Here is a 25,174-nt window from a genome sequence, read left to right on the forward strand (position 1 = left end):
CATAGATATGCTTCCTTTTTGCTCCCACTGTGCTGCTCACCTATGGGCCTGGTTAGGAAAGACCCAAATCTCCAGTTCTGCGCCTCTTCTTGAATTATGCCCCCCCTTCTGTGTTCTTTCTGGAACCGTTCCTTAATTTCTAGAACGCCTCGCTTGCTATTCTGAGCTCAGAGCCTTTCCTGTTGAGCCTGTGTAGAGACTGTGCCTGCTGTTTCTGCTGGGGACAAAGAGGGGCTCAGGGACGCCACTCGCCCTGTCTGCAGCCACCCCACCCTGCGTTCCTGCGTTCAGCATGACAGCCTTTGCTTGGTGTCTGGAAGCAACACATAGAATACTTTGTGAAACTCTCCTATGCTGTAGGCATGATAGAGGTAGACTGGCTGGTTACTGTAGGCACACAGCCCTTCTCCCCAGATGACTGCTAAGCTCTTCCTGACATGAATGGCTAAAGACAGAATTTTGGTCATGGTCCCTCTGTGTCCCCCTTTTCTAGTCCTGGCCTGATGGTATGCCTGGACTTTCTGTGCGGCGTGACTTCTGCAGCCCAAGGTGTGCTGCTCACCTGCCGTTTGTGCCGATCACTTCTCGGGCTCCCTGGGCCTCTGCATGCCCCTTTTGCTGCCTTCCTGGGGCCCTACCCTACGTCCCTCTGTGGCCATCGCTTTGTCCCTGACCCATGGCTCCTTGAGTCATGTGGCAAACCTGCTATGACACCAAAGTCCCAGGCCCTGAGCCATAGCTGAGTCCTGGGAGGCACAAGTGTCCTCTATCTGTCGGATCTCACCGTCCACTCTGTTGAGCCCTGGGCCTTGGCTGAAGAAAATGGCACCTCTTCTAAAGTGAATTGTGAGCTCTGGGCAGGGCTCCCTCTGCAGTAGCCATGATCTGTCTCTCTTGGGAATACAGAGAAGACCAGACTGACTGTCCAGCTGGACAGGGTCTTCCAGAGCTGCTGATCAGGATGTGCCATTTCCACTATGGTTTTCCGATGGGCAGGCCACCACCCCAGACAGGCTTCTCCTCCTCTGTCTTTAGCCCCTTCCTGTTACCATGACATCCAAGAAGATGATCAGGGAAGGGCCACCCCCTGATTTGGAGATATTTGTCCTGGGAGGTCTCTTCGTCTTCCCCTGGAGACCTCTAGACATTGTGACAAGCTTCTGCCCTAAAACATGGAGAGATCTGGCCTTTCCTTGATCCTGGGTCCTCCCAGGTCCAACGTTCATTCATTAGATGTATTCCAGAATTAGTTTGCTCCTACACAGCAATGTCGGGAAAGGGGAAGACAGATGCCACTCAGACTGGCACATCAGGAAATGCAGCTGACAGGTGACAGTCACACTGCTGGGTCCTGGGAATAAGGAGGTGATGTTAACCCAAGCAATCCTGGTCCCCTAGTTCTGATTAACACTGCTCTTGACATGGAATGTAGCTGCTCTTTAGCATAGGTTAATGGGGATCTGCAAAATGTCAGTGTTTGTGCTGAAAACTGTGTGCTCACCCCAAGGGAACTGTGGCTCCTCGAGGCCTGGGGGCCTCACTGCCTCAATAGCGCTGTGCTGTGTTAGCCCCCGGCGGCTGCCTCCCGTTGCCTGTGGGGCCCCCTCTGAGCTTGCCAGCTTCCAGGTCTCTTTTAAGCCTTAGGCCTCAGCCCTTGACAGGTTGAGAGATGAGTTTTGTTTTGGGATAAGCAAGCTGCTCCCCATGCCAGTAGGGGTGTCTTCTGTGAGAGAGCATCTGAGAGTACCTCAGCGTGTCCCCTCCCTCACCCTTCCCGACCCTGGCTAAGTGCACGTGTCACGTACATGCTAGAAAGGCAGAAAGCAGGAATCTCACCCTTACAGCCAATTTAAACATAGTGTCCTAGAAAAACAAAAGAAAGGTGATTAATAATAAAATAACATGAATGTGAACATGTAAATGTGGGGCGTGGCCACATCAGGTACACAGATAAGTGCGCCCTGGCCCACCCCCATGCACGTGGAAGCTGGAACCATCTGTCACTGACCCATTTTCCACCTGGTGACCACGTCCGTTTTCATGGTAGTTGCAGCCCTGGGAAATTATGTGGCTATTAAAAGCAGGCAGCATGCTTTGTTTGTATGCACAACGGGATTGGGTTCTGGTCTCAGAAGGTTATTTGGGACATGGAACAGTTGCCCCTGGCTCCTAAAAGCCATGGTGCCCCCTAGTTATTGCGACCACCTGAAACTACCATACAAGTTTGCAAAATGCCTTAAGCGGGCAGTACCCCAATACAGAGTCTGCCACAGATGTCCAGACAAGTGACAGCATATGCACTAGTCAGGGTTCTTCAGAGAAATAAGAGCCAGCTCCGCTGGCAGGACCCCTCTTCCTCAGAGGACCTCTGTCTTTGCTCACAGGCCGTCACCCGACTGGACGAGGTCCACCCACGCTATGTAGGGTCACCTGCTTTACTGAGAGTCACTGATGTAAATGCTAATCTCATCTAAAAAATACCTGCACAGAAATGCATGGGGTGCTGTTTGACCCAGTATCTGGGCACCGTGGCCCAGCCGTGTCGACACATAAGATTGACCGTCACAGTTTATGACGGAAGCTGAAGGGTATTCTGTGTCTGTAGTAGGGGCTCAAAGGGTGCCCACTGTAAATACTTTCCTGTGTTTCCTCTGAAGCATAACCAGCGTGCAGCGTCCAGACAATGGGTCGTATATCTGTAAGACAAAAATAAACGATGAAGAGATCGTGTCTGAGCCCATCTACCTTGAGGTACAAGGTAAGAGGCCACAGGGGGCCGGCCGTACTGCTGGGGGTGAGAGAGTAGAGTTTGGCAGGCTCACTTATAACATGGGGTGCAAACCTTGCAGACCCCTAAGCACTGGAACTTCACGAGACGATCATCTTTTTAGACTTTAGATAACAATAAAATGAGTTTATTTCTTAAAGTGTGAGCTCTGTCCTAGGAGATTGGGGGCTTCTTTGTCCTCGGGTTATGTACAATAAAGAAGCGGATGACTTTGTTTTAGGAAGCAAATGGGTTCCACTATCGGGTTCTCAGTGGCACCAGGCACCACTTACCTGGTCAAGTGGCGATTTGCTTGTTCTTCAGCATCTTTTCCTGTCTCACGTATGTGGACAGTGAGATGGGGTGAGTGGTTTTCCTGGAGGGGGTCAGCGATTTGGTCTGGGACTCCTTTCAGGGCCCTAGGACTTGTCAGGTGGGTGGTTCAGTGTAGTTCCATGACATGACATGGAACTCAGTGGAGGTGAGAAGCGAGACAAGGGGAAGGCAGTCCGTGCCGTGGAGGGCCTTGAACTCCACTGGGGAGCGAGAGCTGGTGCCCAGGTGAGCCCAGGTCCCTGGGTCTCTGAGTTTGCAAGCCTGGTTCTGCAGTGGCAGGGACCAAGGAGAAAGGCTTCAAGGAGAGAGCACCTTTATTTTAATCACCCCAGTGGTCTCTCCCCACTGCTCAGGGGAGCCCTGCGGGGTCCCTGCTTCCAGCTCCCTGAGGTGCCCCTGTCGGCACACCATTAGGTCACCTTTCTTGTCTACTTTCTTCTGACTCTCGTCACCCCAGGCTGGACAGCCAGTGCCTCAGGGTTGTGTCAGCAGAAGGGGTGGGGAATGGTGTCCTACATTTGCTGTTTATCTGGGCAAAATATTTAGAGGACATTTTACTTGTCAGAACCCCAGCAAAGTGCCCAGGACAGGAACACGTTAAGTCCAAATGGAGTTTTGTAAAACGTTGAAGCAGGAAAAAAGATTTTGGTTTTATCACTCCTGCATCGTTCCTGTTGCGAACAGGTCTGAGTCCCCAGTCCTAAAAGGACACAATTTAAATGCATGAGGACAGTTGGATTCACCTGCTAAATTTTGGCACTTGCCCCAGAAAAGTGAGCTATTTGGGTTTCTCTGAGACATCGCTGAAGTCCCCTTTCTTATGGCCTTGATCCTGGATTACAGTGAGAGATTTTAGGATTGTGACTGTGACTGTGTCTACAGTGTTTTCATGACACTGTGCTTTGAAAGGAGTTCACACGTGCATAGAATTTAAAATTCGTCATCACCCACACAATAGATTGTCCTCAAAAGCAGGCAAACCTATCACGTGGCTTGGTTTTTACTCTCTTCTTATTTTGATAAGGATTACTGAAAACCTGCCAGCCTGCCTCAGGGGTGTGAGTAACGGCCTGATGTTTTAAACTAGCCAGGCCTCCCTTCTGGTAAAACTGGTTCTGATCCCCATGACAAGCCCTGTGGGAAAGTGTCCTAGAAAATTTTCTGGAGCTAGGCTGGTGGGAGTTAGCCTCTGTTTACTGTCACACACCCCCTTTGGGAGGTGGAGACTAATGTTTAGGACCAAGTGGTACAGAAGGAAATCTGTAGGTGTTTCCCATGCCCTGGGACCTGTGATCTGCAGCCTTCTTTCCCTTAACTCCTTCTCTGCAGGGCTTCCTCACTTCACTCGGCAGCCTGAGAGCATGAACGTCACCAGGAACACTGCCTTCAACCTCACCTGTCAGGCCGTGGGCCCGCCCGAACCCGTCAACATTTTCTGGGTTCAAAACAGCAGCCGTGTTACCGAACAGCCTGAAAAGTCCCCCTCCGTGCTAACTGTTCCCGGTGAGTCGAGTCGTGTGTTGTTTCTTTATTTCTCTCTAGTAGTGGGAGGGGTCAGAAGCCTGCTGGGAATTAGGAGGATGCAGACACAGGTGTGGGGCTCAGGTGAGGGCAAGCCCGGCAGGAGGCCTGGCTGGGAGAGTTCCCAAAGCGGGGCTGGCAGGCAGCTGGGTGCACTCCCAGGGAGGCTAGGCTTCAGCTGGGGAAGTAGCCAGAACCCCCAGCCAGGCATGGGAGCCTGCTCACATCCCTCAGTGCAGCTGTGGCCTTATTCTCCTGGCAGGTGTGGCATGTCAGGAGCCACTAATGTGAAGACCCCAGTGAGGCCTGACAGCAAGGCAGGCGCACGGGTCCTGGGGCTGGTGTGGGCAGACTGAGTCATTGTGGGTTGTGGCTGCATGGACAGTCTGTGGTAATCTTGATTTCCATCTGAATAGAAGTGCCGCTTCATTTCCATTGCTCTGAGTCAACACCATTGGTGTCCCTGTGTGGCTAATGCCAGTGGGCTCCTCTGTGTTGTGACTTTCAGCAACATCTGTAGAGGGTACCACCCCCAGTGGGGGGAAAAACAGTGTCCTCTGCTCTCCAGGTTCTCCCGGCAGGTCTAACAATCAAATAGACATTAGACAGATTAGCAAGAGAAAATGACCCAATTTAATACATCTGTATATGTGGGAACCTCACACACACAAGAATCAGAGTCTCCGCCTGCAGGAGAGATAGAGAGACAGGAAGGGAAAGTGGGTGTAGGAGACACCCTGAGCTAGGGAGGACGTCAGGGACTCTGGGGGCTTCACAGGGTCACTGCAGGATGATGAGAAGAGCAGTGCTCAGTAAACAGAAGATGGCCTGCCCTGTAGGTGGGTCAGAAGAGGTCATCTCTGACCATCTGTTATTATGGGCACGGCCCCTAATTCAAGTTCTTCTAGGCATTCAGGGAGGGGCAGAAGTTTCTCATGAGCCTAAAGGCAGCCAAGTTGCCTTTTGCTCAGAACAGTGGCACACCATGGAGGCACCGCATGGGGTGGCCCATTCTGACCTGCACACCCCCTAACCCTTTCTCCCTTTCTTCCTGCATTCAGCCAGTGTTTTGTGTGGCACTTCTGTATGCAGAGGGTGTTCTGGACACTGAGAACATGCTGGTAGCTCCTGGACCCCATCACCCTGCCTGTCCCCACCTCACTGCTCCTGCTGTACCCTTCGCAGGAGCTCTGAAGTTGGGGCACCTTAGGGCTCAATCATGGACCCACGCCTGTTCCTTCCCAGACCAGCCCCCAGGAGAGTTCCTCCAGGCCCCTGGTTTCAGCCCCATGTGTGTGACAATGACCTCCAGCCCAGACATCTCTCCTGAGCTCCAGGCTCATGTACCCTACCATCTACTTGGCATTTCCACTTGCTGGGTATGTAGGTGTCTTAAAATGAAACTGTTGGCTTCCCCACACACTTGTTCCACCAAAAACCCCCCATCTTAGCTAGTGATGTTACTGTTTGCCATCCTTCCTTTTTCTCATTTTGCACATGGATGTGTCAGCAGGTTCCACCAGTCCAACTCTTACGGTACATCGAAATCTGTCTTCTTCATCTGTGCTTCAGTGTCCTGGTGCGTATCACCGCCAGCTCTGGCCAACACCACTGTAGTAGCTTCCTGGAGGGTCTCAGTCTTTCAGCCGTGTGCCCACACTAATCCTTTATCCCAGCTCCCTGAGGCGCCCCTTTCAACAGGACCATGAGAACATGTCACCCACCTGCTGGAAACCTTTCAGTGACTTCTCAATGTGTTAGACTCACTCAGAGCCCTTTCTGCCCCCGCCCAACTGTCCTCCCTGCTTACTAAGCACCCGTCACGCTGTGTTTCATTTCCTCAGACATATCTCCCTCCTTACTGCTACAGGACCTTTGCTCTCTCTTTTATCTGCCTACAGTGTTCTTCCCCCTGCCCTTTGTTCCATGACAACTCAAATATCACTTCAGAGAGGCTTCCCTCGTCATTCTTAACTATTTTACGTTCTCCGCCCCTTTATTGACTCCTACTCATGCATTCTTGGAGACTTCCTTATTGCACTTGTCAACTGTAATATTACCCTATTTGTTTGGTTAGTCTCCTTACCTGTCTTTGAGAACATGTGCTCAGTAAGGACAAGTAAGAACTGTCCCAAGGCAGTGCCTGACCCATGGTGGCACTCACTAAATATTTATGGCAAGAACGGGTCAGCAAGTGAATGCCAGCCCCTCGGTGCTGTGTCTGGATCACTCTTCTAACTCCTGGCTCTACCAGGAAAATTATGGTTCTCTCTGCTATCATCTGAGTTTTCTTTGAGTTTCTCCAAGAAGTAGATCATCAGTGACTGCTTCGTTCGAAAATCAATTAAAAAAAAAATACACTCCATCCTCTTTAGGATGTTTGCTCTGAAATCCTACAAAGAAGGATTATTTCATTGAGGTCAAATGTACCTACAAGTAAATGCATAGAACTTAAGTGCACAACTCTGAGTTTTGATTAGTGCAGACACCCCTGTAACCACCGCTTCCATCAAGATATAGAACATGGCTGTCATCTTGGAAGGTCCCTCATGCTCTCTTCTGATGAGTCCCTGCCCCCCACAGTCAACACTGTTTTGACGGTTATCAGATTAGTGTTGCCTGTTCTCATTCTGCAAATAAATGGAATCATAAAGTGTATATTTGTGTCAGGCTTCTTCGGCTGATGTGATGTTTTTGATACTCATGCATATTGTTTATCAGTGATGCATTGATTTTTATTGCCAATGACGGATGCTGTGTTGTGTGATGGTGCCACACAGAGTTTATCCATTGGCTTGGTGAACACTTAATTCTAAGTTTGTGGCTGTTGGTTAATTGTGAATAAAATAGCTCTGAGTATTTGTGTGCAAGTCTTTTGGGGGAGCATATATTTTTAGTTCCCTTGAGTAAATAGCAGGAGAAAACCAGTGGGGTCGTATGGTAGGCATCTGTTTGACTTTTAAGGAAACCAGGAAACTTTTTTCCAAAGGGTTGTGCCATGTTGCATTCCCCACAGCCATGGAGGGGGCTCTAGGGGCTCTATGCACATGTCACCAGCACTTGATATGGTGAGTCTTTCTAATTTTAGACTTTCTAATGGCTGTAACATGTTGATGACTGTGGCTTTAGTTCACATTTCACTTCCCTGGTGTCTACTTTTAGGTTAGATTTAGAAAAGATTTCTCATGCTTATCTACCAATTATATCTCCTTTCTGGTGAAGTGTCCCTTCAGGTCTTTTGCCTATTTCCATATAAATCTTTGAATCAGCTTGACATTTTTTTAAAAAACTTTATTGGGGAACAGTGTGTTTTTCCAGGACCTATCAGCTCCAAGTCAAGTCGTTGTTTTCAATCTAGTTGTGGAGGCTGCAGCTCACTGGCTCATGTAGGAATTGAATCAGCAACCTTTGTGTTATGAGCCTGCGCTCTAACCGCCTGAGCCAACTGGCTACCCTCAGCTTGACATTTTTTGTTAAAAAAAAAAAAAAGTCTGCTGTGATTTTGTTTGCAATTGTATTGAATTTACAGATCAGTTTAGGGGAAGATGATATCTTAATAAGATTGAGACTTCTAGTTCATGTACACAGTCTCATCTCTCCATTTACTTAGGTCTTCTTTAATTTCTCTCCACGGATTTTTATAGCTTTGGGGATAGAGATCTTACATGTCATTTGTGGAATTTATTTTTGAATATTTTCTGGTTTTGATGCTGGTGGGTAGCATGCTTGATTTTACTTCCCAGTTGATCACTATTAACATGTAGAAAGTAAATGGATTCCTGTGTGTTGATCTTACATTCCACAACCTTGCTACACTCACTTATTAGTGTTGTTGCTGTCCTTGGATTTTCTTTGTAGACAATGATGGTACCCGCAAATACACAGTTTTCCTTCCACCTTTCCAGTCCAGTCCTTTCATCTCTTGCTTATTTCCTACCTCTCTGGCCAGGACACCTGTCCTACATGCTGCACGGAAGTGGTGACAGTGACCAGCAAGTGTGGTGTTACCTGGGGGTTTTTGTAGATGGCCCATCATTGGGTTGAAGACGTTTCTTCATATTCCTGGTTGGCTGAAAATTTTATTTTTTACCATGATGGATATCAAATTTAGTCAAATCTGTTTTCTGCGTCTACTGAAAAGTTTGTGTGATTTCTCCATTTTCTCTCAATATGGTAACTTACACTGATTTGATTTTCAAACGTAAAGCCAGTTTTGCATTCCTGGGGTAAACTCTACTTGGTCACGATGTGTGGTGGTGGGTTTGACATTGAATTAATGGTTTTTGCTTTTATGTTTATCCTTTTTCAACCTCAATCTGGGGTAACACCGGGTGGACAGACTGCAATTCTGTTCTGATACTGACTACTCAGAGTGAGTGGAGCCCACAGGTTAAGGATGAAGTCCACCACAAGACTTGGGGGTACAGGGGGTGTTCCCAGGCCAACTCACTTCTTACTCATGGGCTGTAAGTGTGGAGGCTCTCATGACCCTCTCTGAGTCGATAATTTGCTAGAACAGCTCACAGAATTCAGAAAAGTGCTATACTTAGGATTACAGTTTTATTATAGAGGACGCATAGAGAGTAAGGTCTGGGAAGGTCCCGAGTGTAGAGCCTCCGTGTCCTCTCCTCATGGAATGAGGGTGTGTCACCCTCCTGGCACATCAGTGTGTTCAGCCTCAGGGTCCAGAGATATTGTTGGGGTTCTGTCGCACGGGCATAGGTGATTAAATCATTGGCCATGTGACTGAACACAGTCTCCAGATCTCCCTAAGCTCCCTGAAGTTTGGAGGCTTGGCTGAGAGCCCATTCTCTCATCATGTGATGAGTCATTCCGGTGACCAGCACCCATCCTGAAGCTATCTAGGGGCCCACCACAGTCACCTCATTAGCTTAACAAAGCTACCCCAATCACTCAGGAAATTATAAGGGACAAAAGCCAGTCAGGATCTTTTTTTTTTGGGTATTGGGAAACAGTGTGTTTTTCCAGGACCCATCAGTTGTTTCAATATAGTTGTGGAGGGAGCAGCTCAGTGGCCCATGCGGGGATCAAATCAACAACCTTGTTGTTATGAGCAATGCACTCTGACCAATTGAGCTAACCTTAGGCCACCCCTGATTCTGTATTATACAACAATGCTCATGAGGGAAATTGGTTTATAATTTGTTATTTGTTGCCAGTTTTGATATCTGGGTAGTGTTGACCTCCTAAAACTAGTTAGGAAGTGCTCCCACGTCCTCTGTTTTCTGGAAGAATTTAGTAACATTGATGTGACTTTGCAAAGACATTAATATGGTTCAGTGCAAGCTGTAATGTCCTGTCAGTGTTTTGGACACTGTATTCCTGGTAATCAAACCTTTTTGATGAAGGTTAATACATTGGTTAAAGTTGAGTTTAAGGTTGGTTGAAATCCCCAGGTCTTTTTTCTCATTAAATTGCTGCAAAGCCAAAGCTCCCCAGCTTCTTGCATATTTAATTATTTTTGAAATCTCAGCCTACCATGTCACATTTATGCTTATAAAAATTTAATCCATTGTTCTAGCCTACTGAACCCATTTTGAACTTTGATTCATTTGGATTATCAGATTTTCTCCCTGCTTTGTGCCGGCTGCCGTTTTGGTCTGTTTCATGTTGTTGATGGAAATCTAGATTGTGATCTAACCAAGGGCAGAGCCAGGGGCCTGTTCATTCAGGCAGCCCTGAGTTGACCTCAGTTCATTCAGTCAACTCTCATGGCTGCTGTCCAACAGTCAGTTTGCGTACTTTTATGTTTTCCACCACTTTTTCTCCATCTTGTCTTCTGAGACGTTCCTTGATATATCAGGCTAGTAAGTGTCAGAGAAAGACTGGAATCCATTTTGAAGTCAGATGTCACTGACTGTTGGTGAGCTGACGTCCTGGATATGACAATTTTCCACATCCTCACGGGCACTGAGTTGATAGCCCCCTCTTGAGTTTTGTTGTGATTTCCGTCTGTCAGTGACTCTACTTTCCAGAATCAGTGTCATTTTCTTCTCTCTCCAAACTCTATCCACCTCTACTTCCTGGAACTTTTCCTCTTCTGCATGCCTTCTCAGAAAATAGTAGTGTGTTTCTGTGATAAGATCTGCGAATTCTTTTAACACCCAAGGCTCTGTGTAATTGGTCTCAGCTTGGAGCTCTGCTTGCTTTCTAGTGACCGGGGGCACCCTTACAACTGCCATCTATTTGGATTTCAAGTTCTTTACAGTCTTCATTTTACTTTCTCTAATTTGAACATTTTTTTTCTTTGGTAGAGAAGATAGATGCAAAATAGGAATCGAGGAGTTTATGACATAATAGTGTGCTTTTTAAAATAACCTTTATGTGATATCATGGTTGCACGAAGCTACACATGCAATAAATTTACAAAGAGCCCCCCCACACACACACACACACAAGTTCGTGTATGATGGTGAAATCTGAATCAGCTCTGTCTGGTCGCAGTGTTGGTTTCCTGGCTGTGACAGTAGACTGTAGTTACATGAGGTGTTCACACTGAGGACATAGGGGGAAGGGTGCATGGACCTTTTCTGTATATTTCGTTACATTTTTCTTTGAATCTATAATTAATTCAAAATAAGAAGTTGTTAAAAAACACTTTATGTTGCATAATTATTAAGCAAATTATGTTAAAAGTGTAGAAAATTCAGAAAAGCGTTTTTACAGCTTATTACATTTACAATTACAATGAAAATACTGATGTGTTTTCTTCCTAATTTTTTCTATAAATACATGTGTGTGTGTAAGTGACTTTCCTTCAAGTTAGCATGATAATACTTGTGCATATTAATTTTAACTTTTTAGCACACAAATACTATTCATTGTAAAACATTCAATCCATGGACATAATGAAGCAAACTGTGAAAATCTCCATTTTTTTTCTCCACACTGTCACCACTCTGTGCAGAGGGAATCACTATCCACCATTGTCCACCTCCTTCCAGGCCCTTCCTTAAACTATCCCTATGTCTGTGCGTACACACATAGGTTGCCAAGCCATGTAGCTCTTTCCACATAGATACTCGTGGGCCTGTGTTGTTGTTTGTGACAATTGCCACAGTGTGGGGATGGCCCATAATTTATTTAACTGTTCCCTTATCGGTGAACTTTTACATTGCTTTAATTTTTTCCTGGTTGCTTATGGAGACATTTTGTACCCATATTTATTTCTTCTCTGAAAACCTGCTGTCCCCTCCTTGACCTTGCCTGTGCACCAGAGTGCCTCTTCCCCGAGCCGTGCATCCCCCACCACAGGGTGCCCGACCCTCTGCTTGTCCACCCCCCCACCCCAGTTATTAATCAGCGTGATTATTATGTGTTAATTATTAATTAGTTTAGCCCCATCACCCAACATGGCACCTGGTACATGAGAACTGTGTGAGTGAATGAGTGAACTAATGAACAAACAAAAGCAGTATAAACAACCCCACATCTTAGGTCCCTTCACTGGGACAAAGACACAGTGATGGTAAAGTAACTTGCATTTGCATAATTATTTTTGCATTTAAACTCTTATCATGTTCTCATTTATATCTCTAACCAGTTCTGTGATGGTAATAAGACAGGACTTTTTGCATCCATTTTGCAGACCCAGAGAGAGGAAGGCCCAGAGCTCAGGCTTCTGATGCAGGGCCTGTGGTGGGCACGGCAGTCAGACCCAATAAGCCACTGCAGGCTGTGCCCGCGCACCTGAGTCTTACAATGTCGGGAAACAATGACATAAAACAGAATTCTTACTTGCAACCGTCTTTAATTTTAAGGACCTTTGGTGTGACACCTGAGCCCCACAGTGTTCAGGTGTAAGGCCTTTGGGGGGCCGCATGCTGATGTAAAGCCGGTTGTTTGCAGGCGGTGTCCTTCCGTCTTGAAATGCACCCCCAGTAAACCTGTCCGATCCCTCTAGCGCAGTGGTTCTCAACCTGTGGGTCACGACCCCTTTGGGGGTCGAACGACCCTTTCACAGAGGTCGCCTAAGACCATCAGAAAACAAAAAGATATTTACATTACGATTCATAACAGTAGCAAAATTACAGTTGTAGAGTAGCAACAAAAATAATTTTATGGTTGGGGGTCACCACAACCTGAGGAACTGTATTAGGTGGTCGTGGCATTAGGAAGGTTGAGAACCGCTGCTCTAGCGAGAGAATGAGGTATAAGGCAGTGTTCACGAGGCCGCACTGTGGAGGCTGCTCTGAGTGAGCACAGGTGTGACCAGGAAGGCCATGCCCTTCAGTGTCTTCAAGAGACATGAACAAAGAAGTGTGTTGTGTAAAGGGCATGACTCTGAGTCAACAAACCAATCTCAAAGGCCCCATGCTGTAGGATTACGTTTATGTAGCAGCCGCAAAATGGCACATGTAGAGTGGACAGATAGCTCTTGCCGAGGTTAGGTTGTGGGGATGATGATCCTAAAAGGGGTGACAGGAAGCACCTTCTTTCTGGTGATGGGACAGCTATGTCTGGACATAGTCTGTGCCTGTAACAGAACCTCATGGAGCTCTGCGCTCCTCCCTCCCCAAATGCAACAGGCAGAAACGGGCGACGTCGGAACACGGTCTGTGTTGTGTGAATGTGTCATTGCAAGCCACTTTCCTGGTTTTGGCCAGCGTCCTATGATTCCGTAAGATCTTATCAGAAGGGGAAGCTGAGTAAAGGGTGGACAGGAACTCTCTACTATTTCTGTAATTTCTTGTGAATCGAAAATTATTTCAAAACAAAGTGGGGTGTTTTTTTTTTAAGAATCATTTCATCATAGGCAAAACCCAATCTGCCTCTTCCCCCTCCAAAAAAAACCAAAAAAAACCCCAGAACTGCAGAAAGCGTTTGCTGCATGGTGTCTAGTGGTGGGATGCATCCATTATAGGCTAGCAGTTAAGGTGCCTGGCTTTGACATAGAGACTAATGCCACTTTACTGTCATGTGTCTCTAGACAATGGACTCGACTTCTTTATATAAAATATATAACAGTGTCTGTTTCATGGAATGTTTATGAGGATCCAGTGAAATAATGAATGTAGAGCCCTGGGCACAGAAGCAGCCTGCAGGAGTGATTCAAATGTAACCTGTTGTACATTTTCATGTGAAATAGTTACTAACTACTGTCGATTTTGAGCCACCTTCTTATGAAGAGTGGTGGGCTTATGCTGATCTTTCTGGCTTTTCTTTTTAAAACGGTTATTTATTTTATATTTAAATCAACATTTAGAAAGCAGCGAAGTCATAGTTAGTTGGATATAGTTATTCATATTCATTGTAATAACCATGGTAACATAACTAGGATTTATATAAATGGGGCCGTAATTCTCACAGTGCTTTCAATAAAAATTTACTTTGAACCTCACAGCAAGCTGGGATATAGTTAGGCATTTTTATACCCATTTTACAGACCAGGAAAAAATTCAGAGTGATTTAGGGACCTACAAGTTGTAATCAAAAGATGGAGTGAATGTTTAAATTTTAAAAATTTATTACAGTAAAATACACTGTAATCCCCCTCAAAATATTCCCCCTTGCTTTGAACACACTTGTCCCATTGTTCTTGCCCATTTCTGAAGCAGTTCTGGAAGTCCTCTTTTGTGAGTGTCCTTACTTCATCCTCCATCATGACAACACTCCATGTCACACATTGTTTCTGGTATATGGCAATTTCTGTCAAATAAAAACATTATGGTGTGTTCTCATCCATTTTATTCACTGGATCTGGCACTGTGAAACCTCTGGCTCTTCCCCAAAGTCAAAATGACCATGAAAGGAAAATATTTTGAATCGATTCATGACATCAAGGCAGCCACGACAGTGTAACTAAAGACACTCATTAAAGAGGACTTCCAGAACTGCTTCAGAAAGTGGCAAGAATGATGGGATAAGTGTGTGTGAAGCGAGGGGGAGTATTTTGAGGGGGATTAATGGCAATGTGTCTTTTACTGTAATACATTTTTAAATGTAAATATTCATTCTATTTTCTGATCATACCTCATGTATGCTCAGGTCTAGTCTTGACGTGGCAGCTGGCACAATCCTGATGAAACACAAATTATATCACGTCAGTCTTCTGCTCAAAGCTCACAGTTTCCCACCCCACTTAGAGGACAAAGCAAAGGCCTGTCCCACCTGTTTCCTCTGCCTAGAACCTTCCCTCACCCTGAGGATAAACTTGACCATTCCCTTACCCTGAGTCTTTCCTCAGAGGACATTTCCCAAGGAGCCACCTCTGACCCTCTGATCATCTTCTGAATTTTCACAGTACTAATTACCTTCTGAGAGAGCATGTAGCTCACTTATTTATAAGGTTATTACTTCTCACCCATGTCCCTCTATGAGAATGTGAGCTCTGTAAGGTCAGGGACAGACCCCAAGTGCCTGGGCAAATGTCTGGCACATGGTAAGGACTCAGCAGATGAATGAATTCCGAGTTAGTGAGCCTAAGCGCCTTCCTCTGTGCAGCATATTCTTCTGTGTCTTGCCTCTGTGGGTAGAAAGATAGACACCAGGGGAAAAAAATGAGAGGACGGGATTGCTTAATCAGAACTCAAAGAAATGGCCTAAGTGTGCTCTTAGAAGTTGCTTCGTCAGCAGCTCTGAATGTCCCTCCCTCAAGGGAATGTCCTGTTACTGAATGTTCCTTAAAATATCTCTTAGACTTTGTGTCAGAGGCCATCTTTTTTTAAACCAGCAGAGGACCAAGCAAGAGGGGCTTGAGCCGTCATGGGTGGAGTGAGATGTAATGGAGGAAGGGGGGGGCCGCCAGAAGAAGACATGGCTCAGGAGCCTGAGGCACTTGGAGGAATGTGGGTGGCAGGGTGGAGACCTGGATCATTTTTTCCCTGAAAAGCCACAAGGGTTTGGGTATAAAATGTGCAGGTCTATTCCAGTCTGGTGGTTATTGTTCGTCTAGGGAGCTGTCTGTCCTGTGCACACCAGGCACTGTGTTCAACCCAGGCTGATACATGCGTCTCTGATCAGGCAGTTTGTGCCCAAAGGGGTGTAACTGAGTACCTCAAGCTAAGGAGAGTGTCCTCGGCCCCAAGTGTCCATGTGGTTTGGAAGAGAGCTCACCGGTTTGGACCAGCTTCCACGGCTCTCTGCTGGCATCTGTTTGGCCCATGTGGAGAGCTGCTGTCATCGGTGGTCTGGCTCCTTCTGGGCAGCTCTGAGAGGGGGGTACCTGGTGCCGGGAAGCTTGCCACAGATGGCCTTCCTGACTTTGTGTGCCCTCTGAAGAGAAACACAGAGAGGAAGACTGACTTCCGCTTAACCTGAAGTCATGGCCTGCCACAAGCAGTTTCACTTTCTGTGTCAGTGAACCCCGCAGGACTCAAGGACCGTGGACAACAGACCTCAGCGAAAGCCATCCGTCGTGCCGGTTCACGATGGGCCAGCTCCCCCACCTCGGCCAGGACGTGATTTGTACTTTGCAAAAACTTAAGTTTTCCCAAGAGTGTTGGCGAGAGTAATTGAACTCAAGTGTCTGGTTTTAGCCTCAATATGTGCTCAAATATGTAAAAAATAAGCTGCATAGCCACTCCCTGTTTCTTCTTATTGAGCCAACACTGATTTTTCTAAATATAAGTCTAGTTTTGCAAGTTCATGGAGCCTGGTGACACAAACAAAACTTATTTGGGAGCTTATGACCTGGAAAGTTAAAAGGGATACTTCAACGTGAAACCCAAGTGTCACAATTCAGCAGCAAAATAGTGATAGGAAGCCTGGGCCCCAAGCGCTGGCCCAGAGGTGTCAGTGTTTCCATCCTTATCCAGGATATGGCTTCTTTCCTAAAATCCACGCCAGACAAAGTGTCCAAAGTTCAGGTACCCTGCCAGATCTTCTGTCCCACCTCCTACTTCCCTATCTTTACTCCCTTACTTTACAAAAAAAAAAAAAAAAACCCCCTCCTTACCGCTCCCCCCCACACACACACACACACACATCTCCAGTCACTATGGGACCTCCATCCCAAAATGTTTAGGTCTCAAGATACCTTTAAAATTGAAGTCTTAAAAATTATTGAGAACCCGACTTTTATCCCTTGCTGTGGACTGAAGTTGACATGAAAATTGAAAACCTTTAAAACCCAAGAATACACAGCACATATTCTAGTAGCTAATGGAGCTGAAGCCATCCTCACACATCACACCGCCTCTGGAAAATTCCATCATACGTTCCTGAGAGAATGGGCATGAAGAGGGCAGAGAAAAGCTTGCTGTTGTTACAAAAAAAGTTTTCATCTTGAGGGCCCCTGAAAAGGTCTGTGGGGTGCCCGGGAAGCCCTGGACCCCACACTCGGAGCCTGTACTGCATTGGCTCCAGGTTAAGTGACTTCCAGACGACCGCATTGAAAATCCCAAATTTTGTTCTGCCAAGGAGTTGCCCTTCCAACGAAATTCTGCTTTTTATGTTTAAGAGTTAAATATGTTGTTTCGATAATTTGTGCCCCAATAATGATTGTAAGTATAATTAATCTAGAGGACAATGTCTTCCCCAATTTCAATGTCCTTTTACTATTCCAGGATTTCATCCAGGATTCAGCTGTCACATCTCCTTAGGCTCCTCTTGGCTATGACAATTTCTCAAAGCGTCCTTGTTTTCAATGACCTTGACTGTTTTGAGCAGGACTGGTCAGATGTTTTGTAGAATGCCCTACCCTTTGGACCTGTCTGATGTTTTTCTCACCTTTCTCACAAGTGGACCTGGGTTATCTGTTTTTGGAAGGAAGACCTCAGAGGGGAAGTGCCATTTGTATCACATCATATTGAGGGCACATTCTGTTAACATGACAGCGTTGCTGGTGCTGACCTTCACCGTCAGGCTGAGGCAGCATCTGTCGGTTTCCCCTCTCTAAAGTTTTCTTTTTCTCTTCCTTTCCACACTGTCCTCTTTGGAATGAAGTCACTGTGTACAACTTGCACTTAAGAAGGAGGGTGAGTTACGCTCCGTCCTGAAGGCAGAATGTGCATGCTGATTATGGGGGGATCTCATGCATGGGAGGTTGTCTCCTTTTATTAATCATTTAATCGTTTTTTTATATCAGTATAGACTCGAGGATATTTATCTTATAGTTTGGGTTAGAATCCAGTAGTACTTTATTTATTTTCTTGCTCAAATTATTCCAGCTTTGGCCACTGGGAGCTCTTTCCGTTGGCTCCTGTGCCTCTGTGCCATTCCCCCATCATAGAGAGTGAGAGACTGTTTTTGTGTTACATTTTGCCCCAGGTTCCTCTTACATGTTTCCCGTCCTTATCTGAGAATCAGCTATTCCTCCAAGAAGCCCAGGTTCTTTCATTGGAAAATGAACTTAGGACCCAAGACCTGGGTTACCTCTCTTCCTTTCTACTTGAAATTTATGAACCAGGGATCTGTAGTAATACTGCCTTGTGTTGCATAATAATTCCTTATGTATTGGCCAATTAAAAGAGGATGCACCACAGCAGATCATCTGAAACTTTTTAAACTGTGGCTTTTATCCTGCTGGTTCTGGAATTCTGAAGTGTCCATGGTATGTGACATAGAGTGGCCTGGACAGCCAAGCCGCAACAGACTGTCTTTTCCTGATGTTGGGACCAGTGAGTCCCATACCTCCTTGCAGAAATTAAAAAAAAAAAAAAAAAGATACTGCTTTGTTACCTGACGTCTCTCCATCAGGGAGAAAGAAAGGATTTGAGTGGAAAGCAGCTGCCTTTTCGGCCTGGTTGTCTGGCTCCTGGCACTTAGGGTTTAATCCCAGGGGTGTGTGTGTTTTTCAAACACCAGCACACATTTAAAACTAACTTTGCCTTCAAGACTTGCAGTGATGAGCCAAGAAGTGCAGCGTGCCCAGGCACCTTCACGGAGGGCTCTGCTCAGCAGCGACCTGTGTCTCTGTGCCCGTCTCACAGTCCCCTTCTGCTCCAGGTCTGACGGAGACAGCGGTCTTCAGCTGTGAGGCCCATAATGACAAGGGGCTGACTGTGTCCAAGGGCGTACAGGTCAACATCAAAGGTGAGCAGCAGATGGCCCCTCATGCACGGCTGGGTGCTGGGGGTGGGGGAACAGTGTGAGGCCTGCGCCAGGACCCTGGGCTTCCGCACGGACCACCTCTGTGACTTTGGACAAGTCACCCACCCCTCTGGCTTCAGCATTTCCCTCTGTAAAATGAGGATAATGACAGAGCCTACCTATTCTTGAGGCTTCACTGAGATCCCACCCATGGAAGCACTCACACTGGTGCCTAGCATGTAAGTTTATAAACATTAGCCAGCTTAGCTGGGCTTAGTCTGAGAAAGGAGGCTGAAATGTTACCTTGACCCACCCAAGAATGGGCTCCATCCTCCCAGGACTGGGCTGAAGCAAGTCTGCCAGCTGCTGCTTCGAGGGATGGGGAACAGGGCAGGGTCACTGTCCTTCCGGGCCCAGCACTTCTGCCCCTTGGCCCTCACCTCCCTGTCTCTCTTGCTACCTCTGTGCTGGGCCATAACCTAACAGAAGGTCCCCCAGTGAGTGGAGCCATTCCACTCCTGTCATCTGCCTTCCTCCTCCTTCTGTGGGGTCATTTAAGCTGAACCATGAAAGGAAAGGAAGGCCTAAACGTAAAAACTGTCTCTTTATCCCTTTTCAAATCATCTCTACCTCCTGTCACAGAAATACAAGCACATTTTATGTTTCAGTATTAGTTCTTAATTTAAATATTCAGGAGCAGTCAATGCTGTTGGTCCTGCCCTTGGGGGAAACTATACAGGAAAATAGAATGAATATAATACCAAGTTAGAGGTGGGGTGATACAGGGCAGGGGACTTGAAATGACAAAGGAAGCTAAACTCTGAAAAGGCGCTGATTGATGTTTAGATTCAGCAAGTCAACTAGAGGTGGCGATGAGAGGGCATTTCGCGTTTTCTAAAAGTCCGCTGGGAGGAAAAACTGAGCACATCACACATTATTCGCACAACTTCCTTCCTTCACTCCCAACACCATTATTACCATTTCCAAAAGAAATGTTGGGAATTTCAGGAATTCATGAGTGGGCGTAAATTGATAGACATTTTCATCAAGTATGAATATCTTAAAATTTAAAAATCCATAAAAGTGAAGTACTTCTTTAATTTTATGCTTCATGCAGAATGTCCAATATATATATATATATATATATATATATATTTTAATAAACCCTATTTCCAAAACTTAGGTTTTTGGCTTTCATTCACTTAAAACTTTATGTCAAAGCAACCAGGACTCCCTTCTTCTAGTCTGTTATTGGCTATAGTATCTGTGGCCAAATTTTGATGGAAAGACGTTTTAGGGCAGTTCTACAACTAATCTGTTTAGGGAAGAGAGCCAAACAAAGTGCTCATTCTTTCCCACTCACCAAGCGGCGTGTAAAACTGGTAAAACAAGCTCCTGAGTGTGGCCCCAGCCCTCCTGCCATCCCCTCATCACCTTTCCCACCTCCACGCCTCCCCCAGGCCTCGTGCATGTCTGCTCATTTAGTCCACACCACAGCCCATATCACTATCCCCATGACTAGGAGAGGGAACTGAGTTTAGAGAGAGCATCCAACTGTGCCCTGGGCCACGCAGCTGGCCAAGCAGTGACCAGACACCCAGTCCCTGCTGGTGCTCACACCAGTCTGCTTGCAGTTCTCTCAACCAGCCTCCCATGTCCTGTTAAGGGACACGAGCTCTGGGGTCAGGCAGACCTAAGTTCAGGTCCCCATTCTACTGCTTACAAGCTCTGTGACCTTTGGCTAGTTTTTAACTGCTCTGATTCTCAGTTTCCTCATCCATAAATGGGGGTGGTAAGAAGAGCTCTCTGATGGGGTTCCAATAGTGACTCAAGGAAGTGGAGATCAGAAAGTGGGCCATACATCATTAGTCATCATTTTTTGTTATAAGTGTGATTATTGCTATTAACTAAGAATTAGATTTAGCACAAGAAAATAAGATCCCCAAAGTCCAGGTCCTTCTTAGATTCTAGTGGAAATACCTGTGCACATCCCACATGTGGCGAAGTCATCACACACTCATGCCCCCTCAGCAGAGGAAGTGGGCTTTTGCTTGAGCTGACTCTGAGCTGCTTCCTTGGCCTTGAAAATTTCTCCTTCCCCTACACATACACACACGCATATGCACACATACACACACATACACAGGTGCGCACACACACATTCATGCAGTACACGTGTGCATGCACACATGCACGCACACACATACATGCATGCGCACACTCATGCACACATGCTTCTGTGGCACCCTCTCTTCTTGGCACAAGGCGTTCTCAATCTTGCTCACATGGATCCCCCACTCAGCCGAGACTCTGCCAGGGCACAACAGTGGCTCTCCGTACCCATTTAGCGCCCAGCGAGGTGCCTGCACACAGTGGGACCATGGATGTGAGTTCTGTGAAGGAGATAGATGTCTCCACCTCCTTTTCTAGCTAAACGCTCTCCCTTCATCTGTGGGTTGGAGAGCAGGCCTGCGTCCCCCTTCTGTGGCCCAGGCAGAGCCACCCCATCACTGGAAGGCCTGTCGTAGGCTAACACAGTCACCTTCAGGCATAGAGTGACTTGTGTTTGATTCTCTTAATCTTAAACAGAAAGGCTTGGTGTTAAAGCATCTGTGTGGTCACTGTAGCCTCCTGTGGTTTATAATGTGTTTGCGTGTGTGTCCTTGTGTTTTACGTAGCACTTCCCTCCCCACCAATTGAAGTCAGCGTTCACAACCGGAGCTCACATGGCATCCTCATCTCCTGGGTCCCGGGCTTTGATGGCTATTCCCCGCTCAGCAGTTGCAGCATCCAGGTAAACAGACCTTCAGGGCACAGAACAAAGTGGGACTTTGGTTCCCTGTGTTTTCCCTGGCTTTTCCTCCTGAGGTTGGACACTGAGGGCACTTTGGCACCTCCATTCAGAGGCCTTGACCCCTCCCTGCTCAGTGTCCATCTTATGGCGCCCTGTTCCAGGACGTTGTCTCCTTCCTGTGCACAGCTAGGGCCCAAACAGAAGGGGACCATGAGCCTGGGAGAATTCACTGTTAAGGCGCAAGAACACATTTCTAAGTTAGAGCTAGCTTGTGACCAGGCATTCCAGAAGCCAGGTACTCGTCAGCCTGGCTCCTCCAGGACTGGTGGCCGTGAAGGACAGATGTGCAGGCCTGAGCCGGGCCACCTTTCCAGTCAAATGTGGCACCTTGGCCCATGGCTCCAGGAAACCTGGGCTTTACAGACCTTGCAAAGTCTTACCTATTTTTAGCCACTTCCTAAAATTGGTATAAAATGGTGCTGTAAGAAATAGAGGTGAGTGACTCCATGCCACCATGTGGGCTCTGCTGAGTGCTAGCCTCATAAACACGGAAGGGGCAGAAGGAACCCTGTTGTGTCCTGTGTGGGGTGGGGGGGTAGGCAGGGGCAGGGAAGCATTCAGCCCAAGGGCTTTGCGGATGCTGTGTCACCGACACCCACAGCAGCACTGCCACCTCAGAGCTCAGCATGGCAACTTAGAACTCAAGCCCTGGCAGCTGGTGCCTCGAGCTGTGCCCAACCCACCTGCCCCTCTGAGTGTCAGCAGAGACACTGCATATGGGAGCAGGCAGGGGACACATGTGGCTTGTCCTCTGGCAACGTGGATGCATTCTGCCCTGCACTTTATCATACAGCAGGGTAGGCACGGTGCCCAGCTTCATAATGCCTGCTCCTATTAGTTACAAATATGTTAAGCTGACACGGGCGGCTTATGTCCATGCAGTTTAAGGAAGTGACTGTGACCTCCAGAGAATTTTATGTGTTGACACCAGATGTTTTTAACTCCAAATAGAATTTGTTTCTCCACTCCTGTTGCCCCACTATTGTCTACTGCTCCGAAGAGCAAAAGCATGTATTATCCCCAAAGTTGCCTCACCCTCGCCCCGCCACCCCCATAGCCTCACCCTCGCACCCCCACCCCCAAAGTCACCTCACCCTTGCCCCGCCACCGCCATAACCTCACCTTCGCCCCTCTGCCCCAGCCTTGCTTATATCTTGCCCAGCTTTATTTGTAAACCGCCCAAGCACTGTCAAGTGTCAGGAGTTCTTGTGTGTCTACCAAGCCCTCACCAGGGATAGCCTTTATTTTAACAGCTTTTTCTTGAGATGTATTTCACACACAGTAATATTCACCCACTCAAAGCATACAATTCAGGAATTTCTAGTATATTTGCAGAGTTGTGCAGCCATCACTTCTATGTAGCACCTGTATTCATCAGAGACACTGGGCTGTAGTTTCCTTGTGTTGGTTTTCTCTGGCTTTGTTATCAGGGTGACACTGGCCTCATAGGACAAGTTGGGAAATGTTCCCTTTTCTATTTCTTGGAACACTGAGTGAAAGATTGATGTTAATTCTTTAAATATTTGGTAGAAATCACCACAGATGCTGTCCGGTCCTGGGCTTTTCTTTGTGGGGGGTTTTCTTCTATTACTGACTCAAAAGTCTCTTTATTTGTTAAAGGTCTATTCCAGTTTTCTATTTCTTCTGGAGTCACTTTTGGCAGTTTGTGTCTTTCTAGGAATTTGTCCATTTCCTCTAAGTTATCTAATGTGTTGGTATACGGTTGTTCATATTCCATTATAATCTTTTTTTCTTTGTTGTTAGTAGTAATATCCCCTCTTTCATTCCTGATTTTAATAATTTAGGTTTCCCCTCTTACTTTCCTTGGTCACTTTAGCTAAAGCACAATTTTATTGATCTTTTTGAAGAAGGAGCTTTTGGTTTTGTGAATTTTTCTGTTTTCTTTTTCACTCATTTCTGCCCTAATCTTTATTTCCTTTCTTCCGTTTGCTTTAGCTTAGTTTGCTCTTTCTTTGTTGTTATTTCTTAAGGTGGAAAGTTAGGTGATTGTTTTAAATGTCTTCTTTTTTAACATAGGTGTGAATATACTATTCATTTCCCTCTAAGCACTGTGTTAGCTGCATCCCATAAGTTTTGGGGTTTTTTTGGTGTTTTTCCTGTTCATCTCAAGTTTTTTGTCATTTTCCTTGTGATTTCTTTTTTGTCCTATTGGTAATGTAGTAGTGCATTGTTTAATTTTCACATAGTTGTGAATTTCTCCAATGTTCTTTCTTTGTTGATTTCTAATTTTATTCCGTTTAGAGTATTATTATTATTATTATTTATTATTATTTTAATTGGGGAATTGGGGGAGGGGAACAGTATTGGGGAATTGGGGAAGGGGAACAGACAAGTTGCTGTCCTTTTGTTCTTCAATCTAGTTGTAGAGGACGTCGCTTCATTAGCCCATGTTGGTATTATCATTGCGCTCTTCCTGGGTGAGGCAGTCACTTGCTGGCCATTGGACGGCCGCTCACAGCAGCTCACAAAAGCTCACACCCACTGCCAGCCAGTCCCACTGCAGCCTACGCCATCACCGGCGACTTGTGGCATCCCAGCTCCAGGTTGAACTGTTGTTCACCATCTTAGCTGTCATTGGCCCTCATGTGGGATCTGAACCAGGGTCCTGCTGCTCAAAGCTGGCGTCCCAAGCCAACTCATAACCCACGTGCCAATCAGCCAGCCCTAGAGTAATATTATTCACATTTGGAGTAGTATTACTAATATTACTCCGTGTTTGGAGGATACACGGGCACGATTTCCACCCTTTTGAATCTATCAAGGCTTGTTTATGGCCCAGCATTAAGTTCTATCTCAGAGACTACTTCGTGTGCACTTGGCCAGAGCTGGTGGGGTATTCTACGTCTGTCAGGTCAAGTTAGTTTGTACTTTTGTTCAGTTCTTTTGTTTCCTTGTTACTCTTCTAGCTAGTGGTTCTACCAATTATGGAAAGAGGGGAGTTGAGATCAACTATTGCTTTCGAATTGTCTATTTCTTCCTTCAATTCTGCCAGGTTTTCTTCAAGTATCTCAGGGCTCTGTTATTGGGAACTACCAGGGCTTGTCTCCCTAGATGGGGATACCACTGAAGCATGGACCAGCTCTTTTAAAAACTGTTACCCAGTTGCTGAGCTGTTAGAAGAGCCCAGGAGGACATGGGGCTCCTCCCACATGAGGATGGTTGCTCTCAGGGGGACCTTGGGGAAGAGCTGCCTCACCTCGAGAGAGGGGCAGCTCAGGATAGACGTGAGGCGGAATAGGGCAGTTGGAAGGTCTGAGAACACCAGGTCTCCCTGAAGGTGGGAGAAGTAACACACAAGATTCACCAGCTTCCTGTCTCTTTGCCTTGGCCTGAGTGAACAAGCTTCCTGTGAGCGCCAATTTGAGGGCCTCCCTCACCCACCTTGGATCCTGTGGTGCCGACTTGGTTATTGTCTTTGCCAACCAGCCAGGTCAGCCTCCCCTCACCCTTTCTCTTTTCCATGCCTGGTCGGGCAACCAGATTTAGCAAATAAGAAGAAAGTTATTTTACAAGTTAAATTCCATGAGTAATTCTGTGGCATATCTATACCTGTAATTATTTGTTGTGAACCTGAAATTCAAATATAACCAGTCCCTTATCCCCTCTGGTGGCCCTGGCAGGTTTGGTCAGGACTGGCTTGAGCTGTTACACTTACATGTTCTGATGATTAACAATATTTCCCA

At 46.5% G+C, this 25,174-nt stretch overlaps 1 protein-coding gene and 1 long non-coding RNA gene across 3 annotated transcripts in view; one reads left to right on the forward strand and one right to left on the reverse strand.

Annotated features, from left to right (window-relative positions):
• MERTK (MER proto-oncogene, tyrosine kinase) overlaps positions 1 to 25,174 on the forward strand; it is an 89,194-nt gene that overhangs the window by 26,316 nt on the left and 37,704 nt on the right. Inside the window, exons 3-6 of one of the 2 annotated variants that reach the window (XM_019662884.1) lie at positions 2,658 to 2,758; positions 4,433 to 4,606; positions 18,533 to 18,619; positions 21,295 to 21,410. In XM_019662884.1, coding sequence (XP_019518429.1) covers positions 2,658 to 2,758; positions 4,433 to 4,606; positions 18,533 to 18,619; positions 21,295 to 21,410 — 478 coding nt within the window. The remainder of the gene's footprint in view (positions 1 to 2,657; positions 2,759 to 4,432; positions 4,607 to 18,532; positions 18,620 to 21,294; positions 21,411 to 25,174) is intronic. The other variant, XM_019662885.1, reaches the window with a different exon arrangement.
• On the reverse strand, positions 14,257 to 15,904 carry LOC109393538 (uncharacterized). Its single transcript, XR_002126283.1, has 4 exons — positions 15,701 to 15,904; positions 14,899 to 15,110; positions 14,618 to 14,663; positions 14,257 to 14,293 (listed from the first exon to the last, which is right to left on the reverse strand). It is a non-coding gene; the product is annotated as an uncharacterized LOC109393538 (long non-coding RNA).

This window comes from Hipposideros armiger, unplaced genomic scaffold (genome assembly GCF_001890085.2).
Source record: "Hipposideros armiger isolate ML-2016 unplaced genomic scaffold, ASM189008v1 scaffold_382, whole genome shotgun sequence".
NCBI classification, from domain to species: domain Eukaryota; kingdom Metazoa; phylum Chordata; class Mammalia; order Chiroptera; family Hipposideridae; genus Hipposideros; species Hipposideros armiger.